This window comes from Bicyclus anynana, chromosome 10 (genome assembly GCF_947172395.1).
Source record: "Bicyclus anynana chromosome 10, ilBicAnyn1.1, whole genome shotgun sequence".
NCBI lineage: Eukaryota > Metazoa > Arthropoda > Insecta > Lepidoptera > Nymphalidae > Bicyclus > Bicyclus anynana.
The window spans coordinates 2224758-2244595 of NC_069092.1; the positions used below are offsets into that span (position 1 = coordinate 2224758).

A 19838-nucleotide genomic window follows, 5' to 3' on the forward strand; every position below is an offset into this window, starting at 1 on the left:
ATAGCCTGTTTATCGAGGAAGGCTATAGGCTATATATTATCCCCGTATTACTACGGGAAAGGGCAACACGCAGGTGAAACCGCTCAGCGTCAGCTAGTAATTAATATGAATACCTTCAACAAAGCAATAAAGCTTCCTTCCGCAAAAAGACGAAATAAAAATGGATTTTCTAAAGAGTATTTCCAATAAGCGAGTCTCCTGGGGACTTTTAAGATTTCCCAGATCAACCATTCTCTATGTATGCTCTGCGGAGCCCTAATGTATCACGAAGCCTCCCAAGTTCAGCGAGAAATTAGAAAAAAAAATTACACTTCTGATTAATTCTTATCAACACCGATCAATAGTTAATGTTTTCGTTTCAATAATAACTATTGTGAGTCGTGATAGCCCAGTGGATATGACCTGTACCTCTGATTGCGGAGGGCGTGAGTTCGAATCCGGTCCGGAGCATGCATCTCCACCTTTTCAGTTGTGTGCATTTTAAGAAATTAAATATCACGTGTCTCAAACGGTGAAGGAAAGACATCGTGAGGAAACCTGCGTACCAGAGAATTTTCTTGACCGATTTGTATATTTTACTCTTAAGGCTAAGTAAGAGGTATTCGTGGGTCACATAGTGCCTACATAGCACCAGTCCTAAAGCAACTATATACTTTGAATAGTAGGTATTTATTTTGTTCTTTTAGGATAAGAAATATTCCCTGGAAAATAGGTACCTACATAAATATTTATCCCGTTTTTATCAATCTTTTTGTAAATGAATAGATGTTTTGAAACATCTAGCAGTATCAGCTAAGTAGTGCAGGTAACAAAATATTGATAATACGTCTAACATTTCACAGTATCGATTTACGTCTCACCACGGTCTACTTGATGTGTTTTTGTGTTGTTCCTAACCTTGCGAAGTTAGGAATTTTATGAAAAAAGAAAAAAAATGTAATACTGGCATAATCGCAGCCATATTGGCATAATATTGGCATAAAGCATAGCGCAGTGTTGGTCGACCCCCCACTAGGTGGACCGAGGATATCAAGCGGGTTGCAGGGAGCCGCTGGATGCTGGCGGCTCGAGATCGTTGTGCTTGGAGGTCCATGCAAGAGGCCTAAGTCCAGCAATGGACGTCTATCAGCTGATAAGGTATTGGCATAATTTGTTAAATATGACCAATATTCACATACCAATAGTCGGGGGAAAATGGATATGAAATTATAATAGAAATTATTATAACATTATATGTTAAAATATGAATAAATATACATACATAATATCAATAATTCTATTTAATTATAGCCTCTAGAATAGGATCTGTGGTGGATTTTTCAAGGAAATACCATAAAAAGTAGCGTAATGACTACAGAATAATAACCTCTCAACCCAAATTAGGTATGTAATTTATTTCCATGTAAAATATCAATATATTTCAACCCGGATAAAATATTTATTAATAACCCGGACTTTGATAGCAGGAGAGTTTGAGTTTGACGGCCTCCGTGGCGCAGTGGTATGCGCAGTGGACTTATAAGACGGTGGTCCTGGGTTCGATCCCCGGCTAGACCGATAGAGGATTTCTTAATTGGTCCAGGTCTGGCTAGTAGAAGACTTTGGCCGTGGCTAGTTACCACCCTACCGACAAAGACGAACCGCCAAGCGATTTAGCGTTCCGGTACGTCGTGTAGAAACCGGAAGGGGTGTGGATTTTATCCTCCTCCTAACAAGGCAGCCCGATTCCATCTTAGATTGCATCATCACTTACCATCAGGTGAGATTGAAGTCAAGGGCTAGCTTGTAAAGAATAAAAAAAAGAGTTCGAGTAATTGCTATTTGTGACATCAAATTTTTGTATGAAAAGTTTCGATGTTTCAATACTTTATAGAATGTTATGAATTTAATTATTGTTTTGGTATCATCAATATCAGCATATTTTAAAGGTATTAAAGGCTTTTAAAATATGCTGATATTATAGGCGTTATAGGCCTTATAAGAGAGGGTATATGGAACTCTGACCTTCCTAATTGGCTTTGCGGGTTTAGGGTGATAATTTTAAATTTTATTATGACTATTATCAGTTGTTAATGATAACGACCAGCAGGTTTATTATGTAAGTCGGTGAACCATTCAAATAATAAGTCACTACATCGTTTTTCATCGTATGTTCGTAATTGTGATCATCTAACATAGTTATTTCAACGAAATGATCTTGACTACGTCATTTTACATAAAATGGCAGTGACTTTTTTGTTTTACAATCATCTAATATGATTTTTTCAACGAAAATACGTAAAAACGGGTTTTCGCTGAAATAATCTTACTACTTGCTACTGCCGCTATATAGTACTGCCACTTTACGTAAAATGATGATACTTATGTCATTTCGTTGAAAATACTATGTTAGATTGTTACATTAACGAAAATATCATAAAAAACGGTGTAGTGGCTCATTATTTAACATAGTTTTTAAGATAAAAATTGTTACTAATCTTACTAACTCCTCTAGATTAATTCTCAATCTATGGTAAATTGAAATAAAAAGTTATTTATTTATTTATTTTTTGAATGGCACATTGTGATACATAATAACCCTGCAGGACGACAGCCTAACGTGCACTCCGAGGCACGATAGCATAACAACACCAAGTTCTTAACTCCGCCTTGCTTTATTTTGCGACTAGCCGACGCCCGCGACTTCGTCCGCGTGAAACTCGATGTAAACTTTTAACTACCCCTATCCTACCCCTACCCTACCCCTAGCCAACCCCTAGCCTACCCCAACCCCTACTCTACTCCTACTTACCCCTACCCTACTTTTCTGATTGATATATTACACCCTGTGTCCGAAAAACCCAAATATCTTACAGAACCCTATTTTTTTCCAAAATAAAATTTAGCCTATGTTACTTGTGGATAATGTAGCTTTCGAATGGTGTAACAATTTTTAAAATTACAATCAAACAAACAAACATACAAACAAAGTTTTCCTCTTTATAATATTAGTATAGATAGAAAGCAAGTTCTAAATATTTTTATTTTTGAAAAGAAGATGGTCCATTTCAGGTCCACTCTTGTACCCCGTATCGTATAAAATACAAAGATTTTATAACAAATTATTAAAGTGAATAAATCTAACTAAATAAAAAGATATAAATAAAATTAAAACCCAAGTTTTGAGTTAAATCAAGATGGCGCCCTTAGAGTAACTATGACATTACAATTAATTAAAATTAAAAAGACAGCAAACGTCAATTCGTCTGATTGAAAACGTCATCAATCCGCCATTATTACCCTTATTAGTGTTGCATTTCTTGTGAGATAATAAATATTATTTCGAAAGAATTAAAGTAAATTCGTATATTTGTATAAAAAAAAGTAAAAAAAAATATTTTTTTTTATTTCCGCCAGGGTAATGACTGATCCTGGGCTCCATACAATTTTGGACCATCTCCTTTTGGTACTTTGTACAATCCTTTCAAATTCTAATTCAATTGACAAATTTTATAAAAAAAAATATAATTAATAATTTTATTTACTTATTAATTAATTGCTATAATCCGCCTTCTAAAGGACCCAAGTGCCGCATACGAAATCTGCAAACGCTTGAGATGTGAGCAGTGCGTTACATAGAGGGGGTTTACATATATAGCGAAGATGCCTCAGCGCACTGCATACAGTACCAAACCGCGAACACGCGGTACATACTTTTTCTTTTTTTTTAAATAAAAACAAACCAAACAAAAGTTTTGTGACCGGATACATTGTGTTACTGAGGATTTGGTGACTTTTTGGTGAGTTATTAAAAAAACTTACAATTGATTTAAAACAATTTAATTAAACTATGAAGACATATATTTTGAAAGCAAAAAAATAAACTAAATTATCAATCAATCAAAATTCATACTAATCCATTCAGTTCAAGCATTATAAAATATAAATATAGTAGAATAAAGTAAGTTATATTTTAAAAAAAAATTATTAAACCCTAAATTAAATATGTTTTATTAAAATATAACAATAAAACTTAGATATTATTCAAAGGATACAGAATTGATTTAAATAAACAGTAATATATGATTAAATAAACTAACACGATTTTTCATCTGCTATTAACATAAGTTTTATATTTTAAAATAACACATTCTGTGTTATTTTAAAATTCAAAACTTGTTCACAAAACTTGTGTTGTAGGTAATTTAAAATAATAAACAGAATAACACATCTATTATTATTATATATGTAATTAGTAAATAAAATAAGTTAGAGATTTTAAATAATGGTCCTTGAAATAAAAATATTATCTTTCATAAAAAGCGGAATCTAAGTTAACAGAATAATTAACTAAATTTTAATTTTAATTATTCTGTCATTTCTTAGTTTTAATTTAAATATTTTTTCAATAGAATTTTTTTTTTGTCGTAATTGTTAAAAGAAATAAACTAAGTTACATTTTAAAAGAATGCAACATTGTTTTCCTTAAACCATGTTGTGTTACAAAATAAACGCAACAAATAAACAAATTGCCCGCGACTTCGTCCGCGTAGAATTCACTTTTTCACAAATCCCGCGGTAACCGTAATTTGTCCGGAATGAAAAGAAGCCTTTGTGTTAATCCAGAGGAAAATCTATATCCATTCTAAATTTTAGCCATATCGGTTCAGTAGATGCGGCGTTAAAGAATAACAAACATCCATACGAACTTTCGCGTTTATAAAATTAGTAGGATTTAATATAATAAACAGAATTAAAATAAATAAACAAATGTAAGTACCTGTTATAAATTCAAAGTTCTCGCTTCATAATTACATAGGCGGTTATAATTTCAAAGTCGTGATTTGCCTAATAATGGAGGAAAATATTATTATTGTAAGGTTTTTCAGAATTCTTACCGCAGAGTTATTGCAATTATCTTATCATTTGTTTTATTTTATTATTTTGTTATTCCACAGTAGGTATACTATGTTAAAATAAGTATAATCAAGCAGGAAATGTTAAAAAAATATGGGAAATCTAGAAACTAAACTAAACTAATATTGCAAAAGTGAATCTTGTCACGGCCAAAGTCTTTTTGGTACAGAATTATGTGACTAATGGAGAAGAACATGGACTTTTTGTTGCGAAAATTCCACCCCAAGGGAGGGAAAACAGAATTCCTCGCAGTCGGAGTTGCAAGTGTCCGTTAGAGTAACATCATTAATGTAAATAATTATAAATCTAAAGAAAATTAACAATTTGGAAATTAAATAACTTATAGTAATTAAAAAATTAAATAATATTGATTAAAACTAGCCGACGCCCTGCATTTTCAGCCGCGGAGTCCCGTAGTAATCTATACTAATATTATAAAACTGAAGAGTTTGTTTGTTTGTTGAATGCGCTAATCTCAGGAACTACTGGTCCGATTAGAAAAATTCTTTCAGTGTTAGATAGCCCATTTATCGTGGAAGGCTATAGGCTATATATTATCCCCGTATTCCTACGGGAACGGGAGCTACGCGGGTAAAACCGCGTGGTGTCAACTAGTTACAAATAACGTGGCTTTCTACTGGTAAAAGTGGTTTATGGTGGGAGGCTTCGGCTGTGGCTACTTACCACCTTACCAACAAAGACGTACCGCCAAGCGATTTAGCGTTCCGGTACGATGTCGTGTAGAAACCGAAAGGAGTGTGGATTAAATCTTACTCCTAACAAGTTAGCCCGCTTCCATCTTAGATTGCTTCATCACTTACCATTAGGTGAGATTTTAATCAAGGGCTAACTTGTAGAGAATAAAAAAAAAATTGCCATAAAACAGAAAAAAACTTTTTTAAAATATTTGTTTAGATATAGGTAGGTTAGGTAGGTATTTGAAATCCTCACAAAAAACCCTTTCATTCATAATTGTTATATCACAGAATGCAATACCTATGCAAATTATTATTATTAAAATTTTCCATTTCCCCTCCAAAGTGACCCCCATATTCAGATACCGTATAATCTCGTTACACCTGCGTTATTGGGGGTCACAGGTTTAGTTATTTCGGAAAATGACTGACGGACACGACACAAGTGATATGGTTCCGTATTTTATATTCGGATGTAAGGTACCTAGAAACTCCGAAAGTATATTAGCTATACGGTTTATAATAAACTTCGTCCGCCTTTAGACCTCGTTAATTCGGCCCTATCGCAAAATCCGTACCTAGCGGTTACCTACTGACTATAAACTACCTCTCTGCCAATATTCATCTTTGTACATCAAGCGTGTTTCAAGATTTCGTGATGAATGAATGACCTTTCGCATATATATATTAAGATTTTAAATTTGGAATATTTTGCTTGCAGAAGTAAACGGGCGCGCTCATCCAAGATGGTGCACCTAAAAACCATGGTAAGTCATATATTTTTGTTTTTGATAAGTTGTTTACAGAAGATAAAGCTGTTAGTTGCAATAGTTTCATGGTTAGATGAGCTTCATTTTAGGATTTTTAATGTTCTAAAGGAGATGGTTCAAAATTGTATGGAGCCCAGGTCCAGTCATTGTACCCTATCGGAAATAAAAGAAGATATTTTTTTCAACTATGTTTGATTATACAAATCTACGAATTTACTTTAATTCTTTCGAAATAATATTCATTATCTCCCAAGAAATGCAACACTAATATGGGTAATAATGGCGGATAGATGACGTTTTCAATGCAGTAATCGATTTGACGTTTGCTGTCAATTGTCATGTCATAGTTGCTTTATGGGCGCCATCTTGATATAACTCAAAAACTTGTGTTTTTATTTATTTCTTTTTATTTAGTTAGATTTGTTCACTTTAATAAATTTTAATAAAATCCTTGTATTTTTTAAATTTTAATGATACGGGGTACAGTGAAACTGAAGTGGACCATCTCCTTTGCTCAAGTTAGTAACGATGTTTGTGTTGTTACGATGTTTTTGATACACTCGACTGATTCTCAAATTCGTCTCTATCTAACTCGATACAGTAGATAAAGAGAGATAAAGATGAATTCAAAAGTCACACTGTCTGATATAAAAAAGACATCGTTAACGCTATGAGATAAAAACTTAGCATACGAAAAAAGAACGTTTGTACGCGATAGAGATCCGTTAAAATCCATTCCTTTTTTAATACATTAAAGATGCACTCTTTTAAAATTCAATTTGTATCACATAAAACAAATCTATCTAAGCCCTGTCTAGACTTTTCGGGTTAAAAGCTTATCTATTACTTACAATGCGGGCAGACTGAAAATGTTTTCACTTTTTCAACATGCTGTGTTAGATTATGCACATGTTCGGTTAGGTAATCCTATATAATAACATTAATTTGGTATTATGTACGAAATAACAATTATTTGAATCCATTAATATTTAATAATTATTACTTACACGGGTGCATGCTTCGAGTTTGCTTTGCTTTGCTACCTGAGTGTGTGCTAGAAGTGCGTTCGATAACGACCGGGAATCAAACCTGGAACCTCTCGGCTTTTAATCTGATCCTTTACTCGTAGTGCTATTGAGTCCTAATATTCAGAGCATACTGTACGCCTCAAACAATCTTATTCGGATTCCTCCCATGATTTCCATATAACAAAACAGTATGGTGTTTCGACATTGGCCGAGTTTTTGCAGCGACAGATCAGTGGAACAATGCGACGGCTCGTGTGAAACGGCCCTACTTTATTATTGTGGGATCTATATGTGAGTTATGTCACTATCACTTTTATAAGCATTATGAAAATGCCCTCAATAACTTAAAATTTTGCAAAGTTGCTTAGAAAAAACATTACTGGCTGGTGGGAGGCTTCGGCCGTGGCTAGTCCACCCTACCACCCTATCGACAAAGACGTACCGCCAAACGATTTAACGTTCCGGTACGATGTCGTGTAGAAACTGAAAAGGGGTGTGGATTTTCATCCTCCTCCTAACAAGTTAGCCCGCTTCCATCTTAGACTGCATCATCACTTACTATCAGGTGAGATTGTAGTTAAGGGCTATACTGAAATAACGCAATACAGTAAAAGCTCCTTATTCACGCTTCCTTTATTCACGTTTTCACTATTCACGGATTAAAAAATTGCGACCCAATTTCTACATTCGCGGCTAAATATTTCGCTATTCGCGGATCGGCTGACGAAACTGTCGTAAAATCTGCAAATACACTTTAGCAAATACCTGTTGCCAAAATTGCAAATGGATGGTTTAAAAATGCCACTGCTTAAAATCACTCTGAATTAAAGAAGCTTTTAAAAACTGTCAAGCATGAAAAAATTACAAAATACTTCAAACCAATATCTGAAGAGACTGAAAAGACTGAAGATAATAGTTCAATTAATTCTTTATATATTTGTTATTTATTTTGTCACGCAAGAATGTACGAACGAGCTTTTACTGTATATGTTAGCCAAAATTTTACGGTTTTTAATTTATATTAATTTTTGTACAAAAATACAAAAATCCCTTACAAATAAAAATTAAAACATAAGTGTTTCTTGAAACAACCATAAGAGCGGATTTTTTAACAATAATAGTTTTTTATGTTTGTACAACAAAAATAATTAATGAGTTAAAAATAAAAATAATTAATGAGAGAACATAGAATAACTTATTAATAGATAAGACCACAAAAAGCTAAAATTCTGTATTTGCGATAAAATTAACTTTTACTTTTATGTTTGCACATAACATTCATTCTATTCTATATTTTAGAAAAAGGTTAACTAGCTCGTTTACAAATGAATAAATGCATTTCTGTGGTACAAAAAAGAATAAATGGCTAACGCTCATCACTCTTTGTTAAGTGGAAAGTGCCAAATATACCACAGACTAGGCGTCTCTCAGTCTCTGCAACACAGACTACAATATGAGCGCAATTACAAGGTGGCCATATTTTCAACTCAAGTCACTGGACCAATGCTATTAAACACAGAACAAAAAGCTAAAGTTAACGAATTTTGTCTTATTACGAGTAATGATATTAATTATTATAAATGCAAAATTATATTTTTAGTACAATCTTACACCTACTAAGTAAATGAATAGTATAAAAGTATAAAATACTTATATAACTTGAAGGGTTTTTCGGGGAGTTGAAGGCAGGGTTAGTAATGAGCATTTGTATAAATAACAGCTTAACCGCTGGTTCTTTGAGCAAAATTATTACGCTAATGCAGTATATTTTCATTTACTTTTTACGAGTATATAACGAGTCTCACACTTTTATTAAGCATTGTATCTCGCCATAGGGAGGCTAGGGGTGCATTCTCGACAATGAGATTATAAATTAAACAACCCATCCACTAATGGGGATGATGACTAGGTTTGAATATATTGATTTTTATGATACATTCGAGTAAATAGGGTTATTGTTAACTAATTTATATATAAAAAGCAAAGATTGTCTGGATATTTGCAAAATAAATGAGATTATAAAATTTCAAAATCTATTAAAAATCTTATATCGTAATTAGATGAAAATTCATACAGTTTTAGCTTCCTTACATTAAATGTGACTTTTTTTAATACATGAACTATAAACATAAACGCACAAATAACAAAGATATTAGTAATTTTGTTTGTACGCACATACAAATCTAACGATCATTACATTGCCTACGACGTCATTAGTTCGTGCCATTTTGTATGGGGCGTTTTTCAGGGATCCGCGGCAGAGCCGCAAATCTGACCCTTTAAATCCCTGTAGCTCCGAAAGTAATGATCGCAGATACCCTGTTCCTTTTACAAAATTGCTTTACTATTAGCGTACTCTTAATTTATATACAATTTAAAAAACTGTCATCATCCCTATACACAAACTGATACATCAAACTTATGACACCCCTCTTTTTAATTCAGGGCTATAAAAACCGTATTGCAGCAACTGTCGCCTTGTTATTTACATCTCTATGGATAGATGAGTGGCTGTATGATAGTAAGATTATCCGAAATTGTCGAATCGTGTGATCGCTGTAGGCAATTACGCCGTAAGGCCATCGTCACACGCCGCAAGACGCCGCACAATCGTTGCGTCACCGCGCCACGACCGCAGGTTACGTCACACGGTGCTCTATGGAACTTAGACGAAAATTGGGATCTGAGAGTGCCTACTAAGAAAATCTATGACGATCTTTGTCATAGACTAAAGAATAGTAGGCACATAAGGCGTATTCGTTTTTTAATTTCGTATTTGTGACGGGTACGACTCCGTCGTGTTCAGTGCGCTCCTTCTGCCTAATATTGATTAATCTGATGAAGTCGGTTAAAACATAATAATTCAATATACAATGTGATGCGTTTCACAGCAAATAACGTGACGTAACGTGTCCTTGTACGTCGGAGAGCAGGTTAAGCCGCCGGTCTCGGTTATCATTATCATCTGATAATGACCGTTGCATCCTGACACCGCTAATGATCATTGCACCCTGACACCGCTAATGATCGTTGCAACCTGACACCGCTAATGATCGTTGCACCCTGATACTGCTAATGATCGTTGCAATGATTCGCATTGCAATGTTGTTAAACTCATATACCTCTAATACAGAAGAGAAGATGATACTGTGGGTCGGTAAAAGGCTCCAGATAAAACAACGATAGATAAATACTTAGATAAAATACTTTATTGTACAAAAATATAGTACAGTGAAAAAATAATACAAAAGATAAGTAACTGACTTAGACACTTTTTTCTGCTGAAAAAATTCGACAATGTACTTAATAATTTATTGATAAATTAAAAGAAAAATCATCACTATTCTGTAAAAATTAACAAAACGTGCAAATATTTCGCAATAACTGCAAAACCAACCACACGTGAGCATACAAGCTCATTTATAAAACTGCCTTATTAGCTAATTGTGTACATCACATAAAATTACACACACAAAACGTTACTGTTTACAAAACGTATATTACCGCTGTATGCAAAGATTAGACACGAGTAGAAAGTGGTGAAGAAGGTCAAGGCCGGCGCACGCTTCCGTGGTGACGTAACGCGCACGCATCCATCCGCGCGCTCGACCGACCTGTTGTGTGACATCCGACTTATGTCACTTACTAGCTGACGCCGCGCGGTTTCACCCGCGTGGTTCCCGTTTCCGTATGAATATGGTGATAATATATAGCCTATATGATAAATGGGCTTCCTTGATAAATGGGCTATCTAACACTGAAAGAATTTTTCAAATCGGACCAGTAGTTCCTGAGATTAGCGCGTTCAATGAAACAAACAAACTCTTCATCTTAATAATATTAGTATACAAGCTTTTCTACCTGCCGTATGACATCCGACTTATGTCACTTACTAGCTGACGCCGCGCGGTTTCACCCGCGTGGTTCCCGTTTCCGTAGGAATATGGCAATAATATATAGCCTATAGCCTTCCTGGATAAATGGGCTATTTAACACTAAAACAATTTTTCAAATCGGACCAGTAGTTCCTGAGATTAGCGCGTTCAATCAAACAAACAAAAAAACAAACTCTTCATCTTAATAATATTAGTATAGATACAAGCTTTTCTACCTGCTGTATGTGTGAGTCTTACAGTAGAATTCATAGACGGTGTGGGGGCGCCCCCAGCGCTCACTCGCTGAGTGTCGAATTCAAACTCTATGCGTTTAAGAATTCGACACTTAGTGGGTGAATGGTCCCCTGCAACGTCTATGAATTCCACTGTTAGGAGCACAATTAGAACCATTTCCTTGTACAATTACAGTAAAATATTTTTAAAAATGTATATTTCAAAACATTTATTTATTTTTTAAATTCGCCTTGGTCCGAGATGAGTTGACAACAAACTCATCCAAAAAGCTTTATAATGATTTTTTACGTTTTTCATATCATTTACCTTGCTCAAAATAATGCATAAAATTGCTAATAACAATAAGACAAAAACTATAATACAAACATATATACACAAAAAAACAGATGGCACCAAAAAATACGCTTCAAAGAGAAAACTTATGAAAACCATTATTCACTGTCCTCTAATGGTTCTATTATATTCGGTACCGTGACCAAACTTCAAAGCGAACATAAGTAGATACCTAAACCTCTTAGTAGCACGATTAATTCAAAGACCACAACATAAGAGTAGCACACAATAAGCATCCTCAAAACCTCAACCTTTTGTATACTTCTTGTGATGTAATGTAACATTTTCTATTATTTATTAACCTACTGACAGATGCTTCAAACTTGGAGCGATGATTTTTTTTATGTAATAGAATTACTTGTCGTTGAATAACATAAATCATAATGCTAGTCACATCCTATATTCGGTAACAAAATGACTATCCATAGGGCTAGATATGAAATCCATTCAGTTATCAAATTTTCGGGACAAATATTAAATTTCATGTAGGCTTATCTATTCTAACACATGAGCGTGTTAATTTTTAGGTTAGTGAAAGCGGTACGTACTTTGTTACTGGCATGTCCTCGAAGAGTTGCCCTGTTTATAGGCAATGGAGAGGATATGGTTATTTAACCAATGCTTTGTGATGAGTCAAAGAGATAGCTTGTGGTGACACTACCAACGGTTATAATACAACCAATAAATAATATCGCTACTAGTTAAATTAAGTTAAAGGCAGCCATTATGTCTAAAAGCTTCTGTGTATGAAAGCTTTTATGTTTGAAAAGTAAGAACTCAAAAACTGCTGAAAATATTTTCATACAGTGTTCACCAATAGACGGTGTGATGTGTAAAGAAGGTTGAATAAATAACTAACTAAAGTTTTGTTTAACCGTCTCGATTATGAACTGCCGATCCGCATTGAAGCTTCAAACTAAAAGACCGACGAAAGAAAGATCGACACGTAAAAAGCCGAAGAAAATTACCTGTGCTAAAAGAAAATCTAATAAAGAATATGTTTTATAAAAATAAGCCATATACATTTTCCACGTAAGACGATAGTGAAAACATATTATCTGTACACGCTTGGGATAAACCTCCATTATATTATGAAAACAGTTTAGTGTGTGTGAAGATTATTGTTTATTCTCTCCACAGCAAATACGTGCAGACTGCCAGACAGATAAGTAATTGATGAAAACACTCGTGACTTGACTCAATATCACGTAGTATAATATATAATATATTTTAATAGCACGTTAAACAATACATTAAATCGGTACATCACTACATAAAATAAAGTCGCTTTCTCTGTCCCTATATCCCTATGTCCCTATGTATGCTTAAATCTTTATAACTTTGCAACGGAAATTTGGAATGGAAATAGATTTCACTCTGGAACACATATTTTTCATCCCGGAAAAATCCATGGTTCCCGTGAGATTTGTAAAAAGCTGAATTCCACGGACGAAGTCGCGGGCGTCCGCTAGTATTTTATAATGTACTAAATAATTACCTTTATATTTATCGAGTGAAAAGATAACGTTAATCTTGAATTCCAGAGGAATATCTAAATTTTATATGAGAGAGTGAAGAAAAATTTATATAAAATGTACAAATTCTTATAGGTACAATTAATATTCATTTATTTTGTGTTAAGATAAATGAATATTAATTGTACCTAAATGTAAATAATTATATGTAAATATTATGTACAATAAAATTAAATATAATATATTATATTTAAGAACCTACGTATATTACTGCATCATTACATCATCACTAACAGTCATTAACAACAGTGAGCTTGTCACCATGAAAAATATATTGTTAACATCCAATAAAAAAAAACTAAAAACTTAAAACTCCAAAAAAGCGCATAAGAAGCGTGATACACCTATACACATTATGCACGTGTATTTTAATTACATCAGGCAGAAGTGTCAAGAAACGGCGTATTATTGACAGATACAAATTGAACAAATCTGTCTGTCTGTCCTATCAGAGTACAGACACCGATTTGTCGTTTTTGTCGCAGCCAACAGTTGCCGCAAAACCTTAATGTTCCCATTCACTAACGAGTCGAGAGATTTCTCCGCACAACACAATAGCGAAATATCACCGCGAACTAGAGATTATACTAAGCCTCGACGACCAGTGGTGCAGTGGTGATTTCAATCACCTGATCCCCGGTTGAGTCTCTGAAGGAAATTGATATTTGATTTTTAATTCTTTACAAGTTACCCTTGACTACAATCTCACCTGATGGTAAGTGATGATGCAATCTAAGATGGAAGCGGGCTAACTTGTAAGGAGGAGGATGAAAACACACCCCTTTCAGTTTTCACAGTTTTCCTTTTGGTTTCTATTTCTTTATCGTACCGGAACGCTAAATCGCTTGGCGGTACGTCTTTGCCGGTAGGGTGGTAACTAGCCACGGCCAGCTCAGATAAATAGTAAAAAAATAGTATAGTATAGTAAATCATTTAAGCTGATAGACGTCCACTCGTCCACTGCCAAAGGGACATCTACTTTCGTAGGGACATCCAAATATCACGATTCTGACGCGTCCAGCGTCCAGCGAATCCCTGCCACTCGCTTGATGTCGTCAATCCACCTGGTTGGCGGTCGACCAACACTGCGCTGTGCTAAGTCACCAACAGTCAATTGGGTTCCAGCAACTTGGGACCCCAACGTCCATCGGCTCTTCGAACTATGTGCCCCGCCTATTGCCACTAGTACCCAGTATTATCTCGAGGTATAAAAATGCTTGTAAACTAAGCATGAATTCTGATTATGATTGATTTTATCTCGCAATAAAAAATCACAGAGAAACCCAACGAAAGTCGTGTAACTACTATTAAATTCCCGTATATCTAAACAGCGAACAGGGGCAAATATTCAAATACCCCACTCAAGTTTCCAATTTGTCGGAATCCCTACACCGTCTTTGAACTTTACATTTGAATAGCAAACCGAGATGCGACAGGATTCGATCAAGACTTCGCAAACTTTGCTGACCTTTCTCCAGACAACGAATAAATTTCTACGTTCAAATAAGCCGTACATTCAAATGATATTCAAGAAAGTCAAGAATAGTATAAAGCTAACTTTTAAAATTGTTAAGTTGTCGGAAAGTTAGCGTTTCTTGACTCTTTGTAGATAAAATTAGCTATTGAAACTTAGTTTGCATGAAATCTTTTTTTTTTTTTTTTTTTATTCTTTACAAGTTAGCCCTTGACTACAATCTCACCTGATGGTAAGTGATGATGCAGTCTAAGATGGAAGCGGGCTAACTTGTTAGGAGGAGGATGAAAATCCACACCCCTTTCGGTTTCTACACGGCATCGTACCGGAACGCTAAATCGCTTGGCGGTACGTCTTTGCCGGTAGGGTGGTAACTAGCCACGGCAGAAGCCTCCCACCAGCCAGACCTGGACAAATTAAGAAAATCTCAATCTGCCCAGCCGGGGATCGAACCCAGGACCTCCGTCTTGTAAATCCACCGCGCATACCACTGCACCACGGAGGCCGTCAAAAATCAATATTAGCTTAGCTTTAGCGGGTATTGTTTTGAACTTTGGTAGTCATAAGACTTACGACTATTATTAACAGAGGGCCTAGTAGCAATTTCATACTGTTACTATCGCGTAAACGTAAACGCGAATTTCTAAGGAATTGAAACAGCGCCATCTAGTGGCACTACTGTACAACTGATTCAATCCCATATAAATTCACGTTTACGTTAACGTGATAGTAACAGTATGAATATATTCAAAACTCCCACAAGTCACACGGACAGACAGACAGACATAGAAGAAATTTTATAATAGTTATTTTTTTTCATGTGACATTACTTTTAACTAACTAAATTAAGGTAAGTTTCAGTGGCATCCTTTTAGAATTCACAATTCACATACTAAAAGGACACCTTAATTTTGTTCACGGACGAAATAAACTATTGTAACATATTTCATAACTAGAAGACGCCCCACGGTTTCACGGATAAAATATAGCCTATCGCACTCGCAAATAATTTGGTGGTAAAAGAATTTTATGTAGATCCAGAAATTACCACCTACTCGTACAATACCACAAACTTTGCCGCTTTATAATATTAGTATAGTACTATAGATATAAACATTCCTTTATTTATTAACTAGCGGACGCCCGCGACTTCGTCCGCGTGAAAGTCGTTGTATACTTTCAACTACCCCTATCCTACCACTACCCTACCCCTACCCTACCCTACCCCTACCCTACTAATTAAGGCTGCACTTCTTTCTTCTTCCCCCCCCCCCCCCCCCGCGAGTCGCGTCGAGCGCGGCAACCTTTACACAAAAATAATCCATATAGCATGAATTAGTATTCACGCGCGATGGTTTAGCGTATTTCTTGTATAACTTTGGTGTTTCTCTACCGATTTTTATTATTCTTTTTTTATTGAATAGGTAATAATGTTAACTTTTTTAGTTAGGGATGAGTGATGAGTATTATAAACATAAGAGTAGACAAATATAATTAGAAAGCTCCGAACTGCTAAGCTATCGGGAGTTACACGTGTTATTGTGAGTCAACCATAAAAGATAGACATATATATGCTGTTGTGTTTTTATAGATAATTTTAAGGAGAACATTTCCGTCATACATGATTTCTATGTAGCTTTAACCATTAAGGCTGTACATGCGACGGAAGCTTAAAAAATTGAGTAACTTCTCCCGTTTTCTCAACATTTCTCTTCACTGCTCTGCTCCTATTGATTGTAGCGTAATGAAAAGTATACTATAACCTGCCCAGGAGTACGTAGAATAATTGTACCAAGTTTCGTTAAAATCCGTCCAGTAGTTTTTGTTTCTATAAAGAACATACAGACAGACAGACAGACAGACAGACAGACAGACAGACAAAAATTTTACTGATTGCATTTTTGGCATCAGTATCGATCACTAATCACCCCCTGATAGTTATTTTGAAAATATACTTCATGTACAGAATTGACCTCTCTACGGATTTATTATAAGTAAAGATCAAAAACGTAAAAAACCTTGACAAATAGAGATGAAACTTTCACTTTTTAGAGCAGGAATCTTTCGATTCACGTTCAACCCCATTTTGTAAATTATTGAGATTTCAAATTATCCGAACAATCCGAATATCAATAACCGTACATGAAAAGTACACACAGACAACATTAAGAACTAAAATCATTTCTATATTATAGTTATCTAATAAACAACACATTAAAATAAGCTTAGCATTTATTATAAAGCCGCGAAAATTACCCATTCAGATGTTATTAAAGAAAAAAAAACAAAGTATTAAGAGTACGGTACAATAACCTCGGTCATAGTTCACACATCGCAACAAACATTATGTAACTTGAACTTAAAGTTTTACATCCATCGACGGTTTTATATGAACAATATAACCGATCCTCTTACTGAGTCGTAAATGTATAACGTTAACATCAAAAGAGTCGTAACCATAAGTATAAGTGACTGTCACTTTCGCTGGAATAGGCACGTGATTGTGTTATATCATATTACCATTATGACGTATAAATGATAGGAATTTAACATAAAATTAGAATGTATGTTACCATACGACACACATATTATAATTTTTATCCGATGAATGCGTTCTTGGTGCTCATCGTTACGTAGGTAATGTATGGTTATGTTACGTTACCTTGTGTTCTTATATGAATTTATATTACTTTCAAATTTAAATCAATATTAGCTTAGCTTTAGTGGGCATTGTTTTGAACTTTGGTAGTTAGAGGACTTGCGACTATTATTAACTGGCCTAGTAGCAGTTTGATACTGTTACTATCGCGTAAACGTAACTTTATATTACTTTCAATCAAAAAGTATATTTGAATAAAATATATTATTTATTTATTTTTATTCAAACAATTTATAAAGAGCCTAGAATATTATGATTATCAGTTAGATATTTGATTAATTAATTTGACGTTTTGCAAATTAAGTTTAAGATATTTACTTTGACAATCTTAATATACAAAATCGAAAGGTTATTCATCACGAAATCTCGATAACCGCTTGACGTGCAAAGATGAAATTTGGCAGTGATGTAGTTTACATATATAATAGACGTCTACTAAGAAAGGATTTAGCAAGAAGGCTGGATTAAGGAGGTTTAAGGGCGGACGAAGTCGAGGGCGTCCGCCAGTTACAAATAACTCTATTAATAAGTATCTTTTTAAATTACTATTAGGTCTTTCATATGTTTGGCTTTTCGCTGGTGGGAGGCGTCCACCGTGGCTAGTTACCACCCTACCGGCAAAGACGTACCGCCAAGCGATTTAGCGTTCCGGTACGATGTCGTATAAAAACCGAAAGTGTGGATTTTCATCCTTCTCCTAACAACTTAGCCCGCTTCCATTTTAGACTGCATCATCACTTACCATAAGGTAAGATTGTAGTCAAGGGTTAACTTGTAAAAGATTTTAAAAAATTGTTGGTACATAATAACAATTGACAGAAGCAGATAGGCTACTTGATGTATTTTATTTAGTAAATAGGGATGATGACAGTTTTTTAAATCTATACTCTATACTAATATTATAAAGAGGTAAAGTTTGTAAGTTTGTAAGTTTGTCACATTTTTTAAATGGGGTAATCTTCGGAACTACTGATCCGATTTTAAAAATTCTTTCACCAGTAGAATGCTACATTATTGGGGAGTGCTATAGGCTATATTTTATATTGGTATCATATATATTAGCCGAGTTATCACAGTTTTTGTCATACAGGTCGGACTAAAAACCTTTTAAACAGACTTATTCGCATGCGCTGCCTTAACCATTGTGTAAAATTGAAATTAATGTATGGAGACTTTATGTATCTTTAAAAGTTCTACAAAAAAGTCCGCGACACCATATATCTATCTTCTATATATTAGCAGATATAGTACCTTTTGTGTTTTAAAAATTATTAATTTTATATACTTAGGTTTACGTCATTATTTATACAACTAAACTTTAATCCTTATTAAAATAAATTATTTAATAATCACAAGGATATTATGGAGATAAGATTTGCCCTTTACAGTATGTTAATTATTTAAATAGTTTCGGAGATAATACAAAATTTCTAAAAGACGCAGAAATTCCGCTATATGACGCCCGGCGCTTTCATTTACGTAGTTCCCGTTCCCGTGTGAATATGGGGATCAAACATAGCCTATGACACTCGCAAATAACGTAGCTTTCTATTGGTAAAACAATTTTCCAAATCGGTCCAGTAGATCCAGAGATTACCTCCTACAACCGCACGAACCTCTTTATATTATTAGCATAGAAGTCTCTATTTGGTCATACCACCACTCTCGAAGGACCGGACCGATTTTGCTAAGGGTAGGAGTAAGATAGAGAAATTACAGGGTAGGGTAGGGTACAGGTAGGGAAGCGTAGGGGTAGTGTAGGAGTAGGGTAGGTTTAGGGCCGGGTTTAGGGTATTGGTAGGTTAGGGGTAGAGGTAGGGTAGTGGTAGGGTAGAGGTACGGGTAGGATAGGGAAGTGGTAGGGTAGGGGTAGGGTAGGCGTGAGATAGGGGTACTGGTGGGATAGGGGTAGGAAAGGGATAGGGTACGGGAGAGTAGGGGTTGGATGGGGGTAGGATGTAGGTAAGGTAGGGGTATGGTAAGGGTAGGTTTGGGGTAGGGTAGGGGTAGGGTAGGGTAGGGTAGGGGTAGGGTAGATGTAGGGGTTAGGTAGGGTAAGGTTGGGGTAGTGGTAGGGTAGGGTAGGGGTAGTAGTAAAGTTGACATCGAAATTTACGCGGACGAAGTCGCGGGCGTCCGCTAGTTGTATATAAATTAAGAGAATGCTAATAGTAAAGCAATTTTGTAAATGTAACAGGGTATCTGCGGTCATTACTTTCGGAGTTACAGGGATTTAAACGGTCAGATTTGCGGCGCTGCCGCGAATCCGTGAAAAACGCCCCATACAAAATGGCTCGAACTAATGACGTCGTAGGGAA

General features: G+C 35.1%; 1 protein-coding gene across 2 annotated transcripts in view; it reads left to right on the top strand.

Annotated features, from left to right (window-relative positions):
• Positions 1-3639: 3639 nt before the first annotated feature.
• LOC112050754 (pro-resilin) overlaps positions 3640-19838 on the top strand; it is a 30810-nt gene continuing 14611 nt past the window's right edge. The window contains exons 1-2 of one of the 2 annotated variants that reach the window (XM_024089100.2): positions 3640-3779; positions 6313-6358. In XM_024089100.2, the coding sequence (XP_023944868.2) occupies positions 6338-6358 (21 nt within the window). In that variant the 5' untranslated portion in view covers positions 3640-3779; positions 6313-6337. Of the gene's footprint in view, positions 3780-6311; positions 6359-19838 lie in introns of those variants that run through there. The other variant, XM_052883820.1, reaches the window with a different exon arrangement.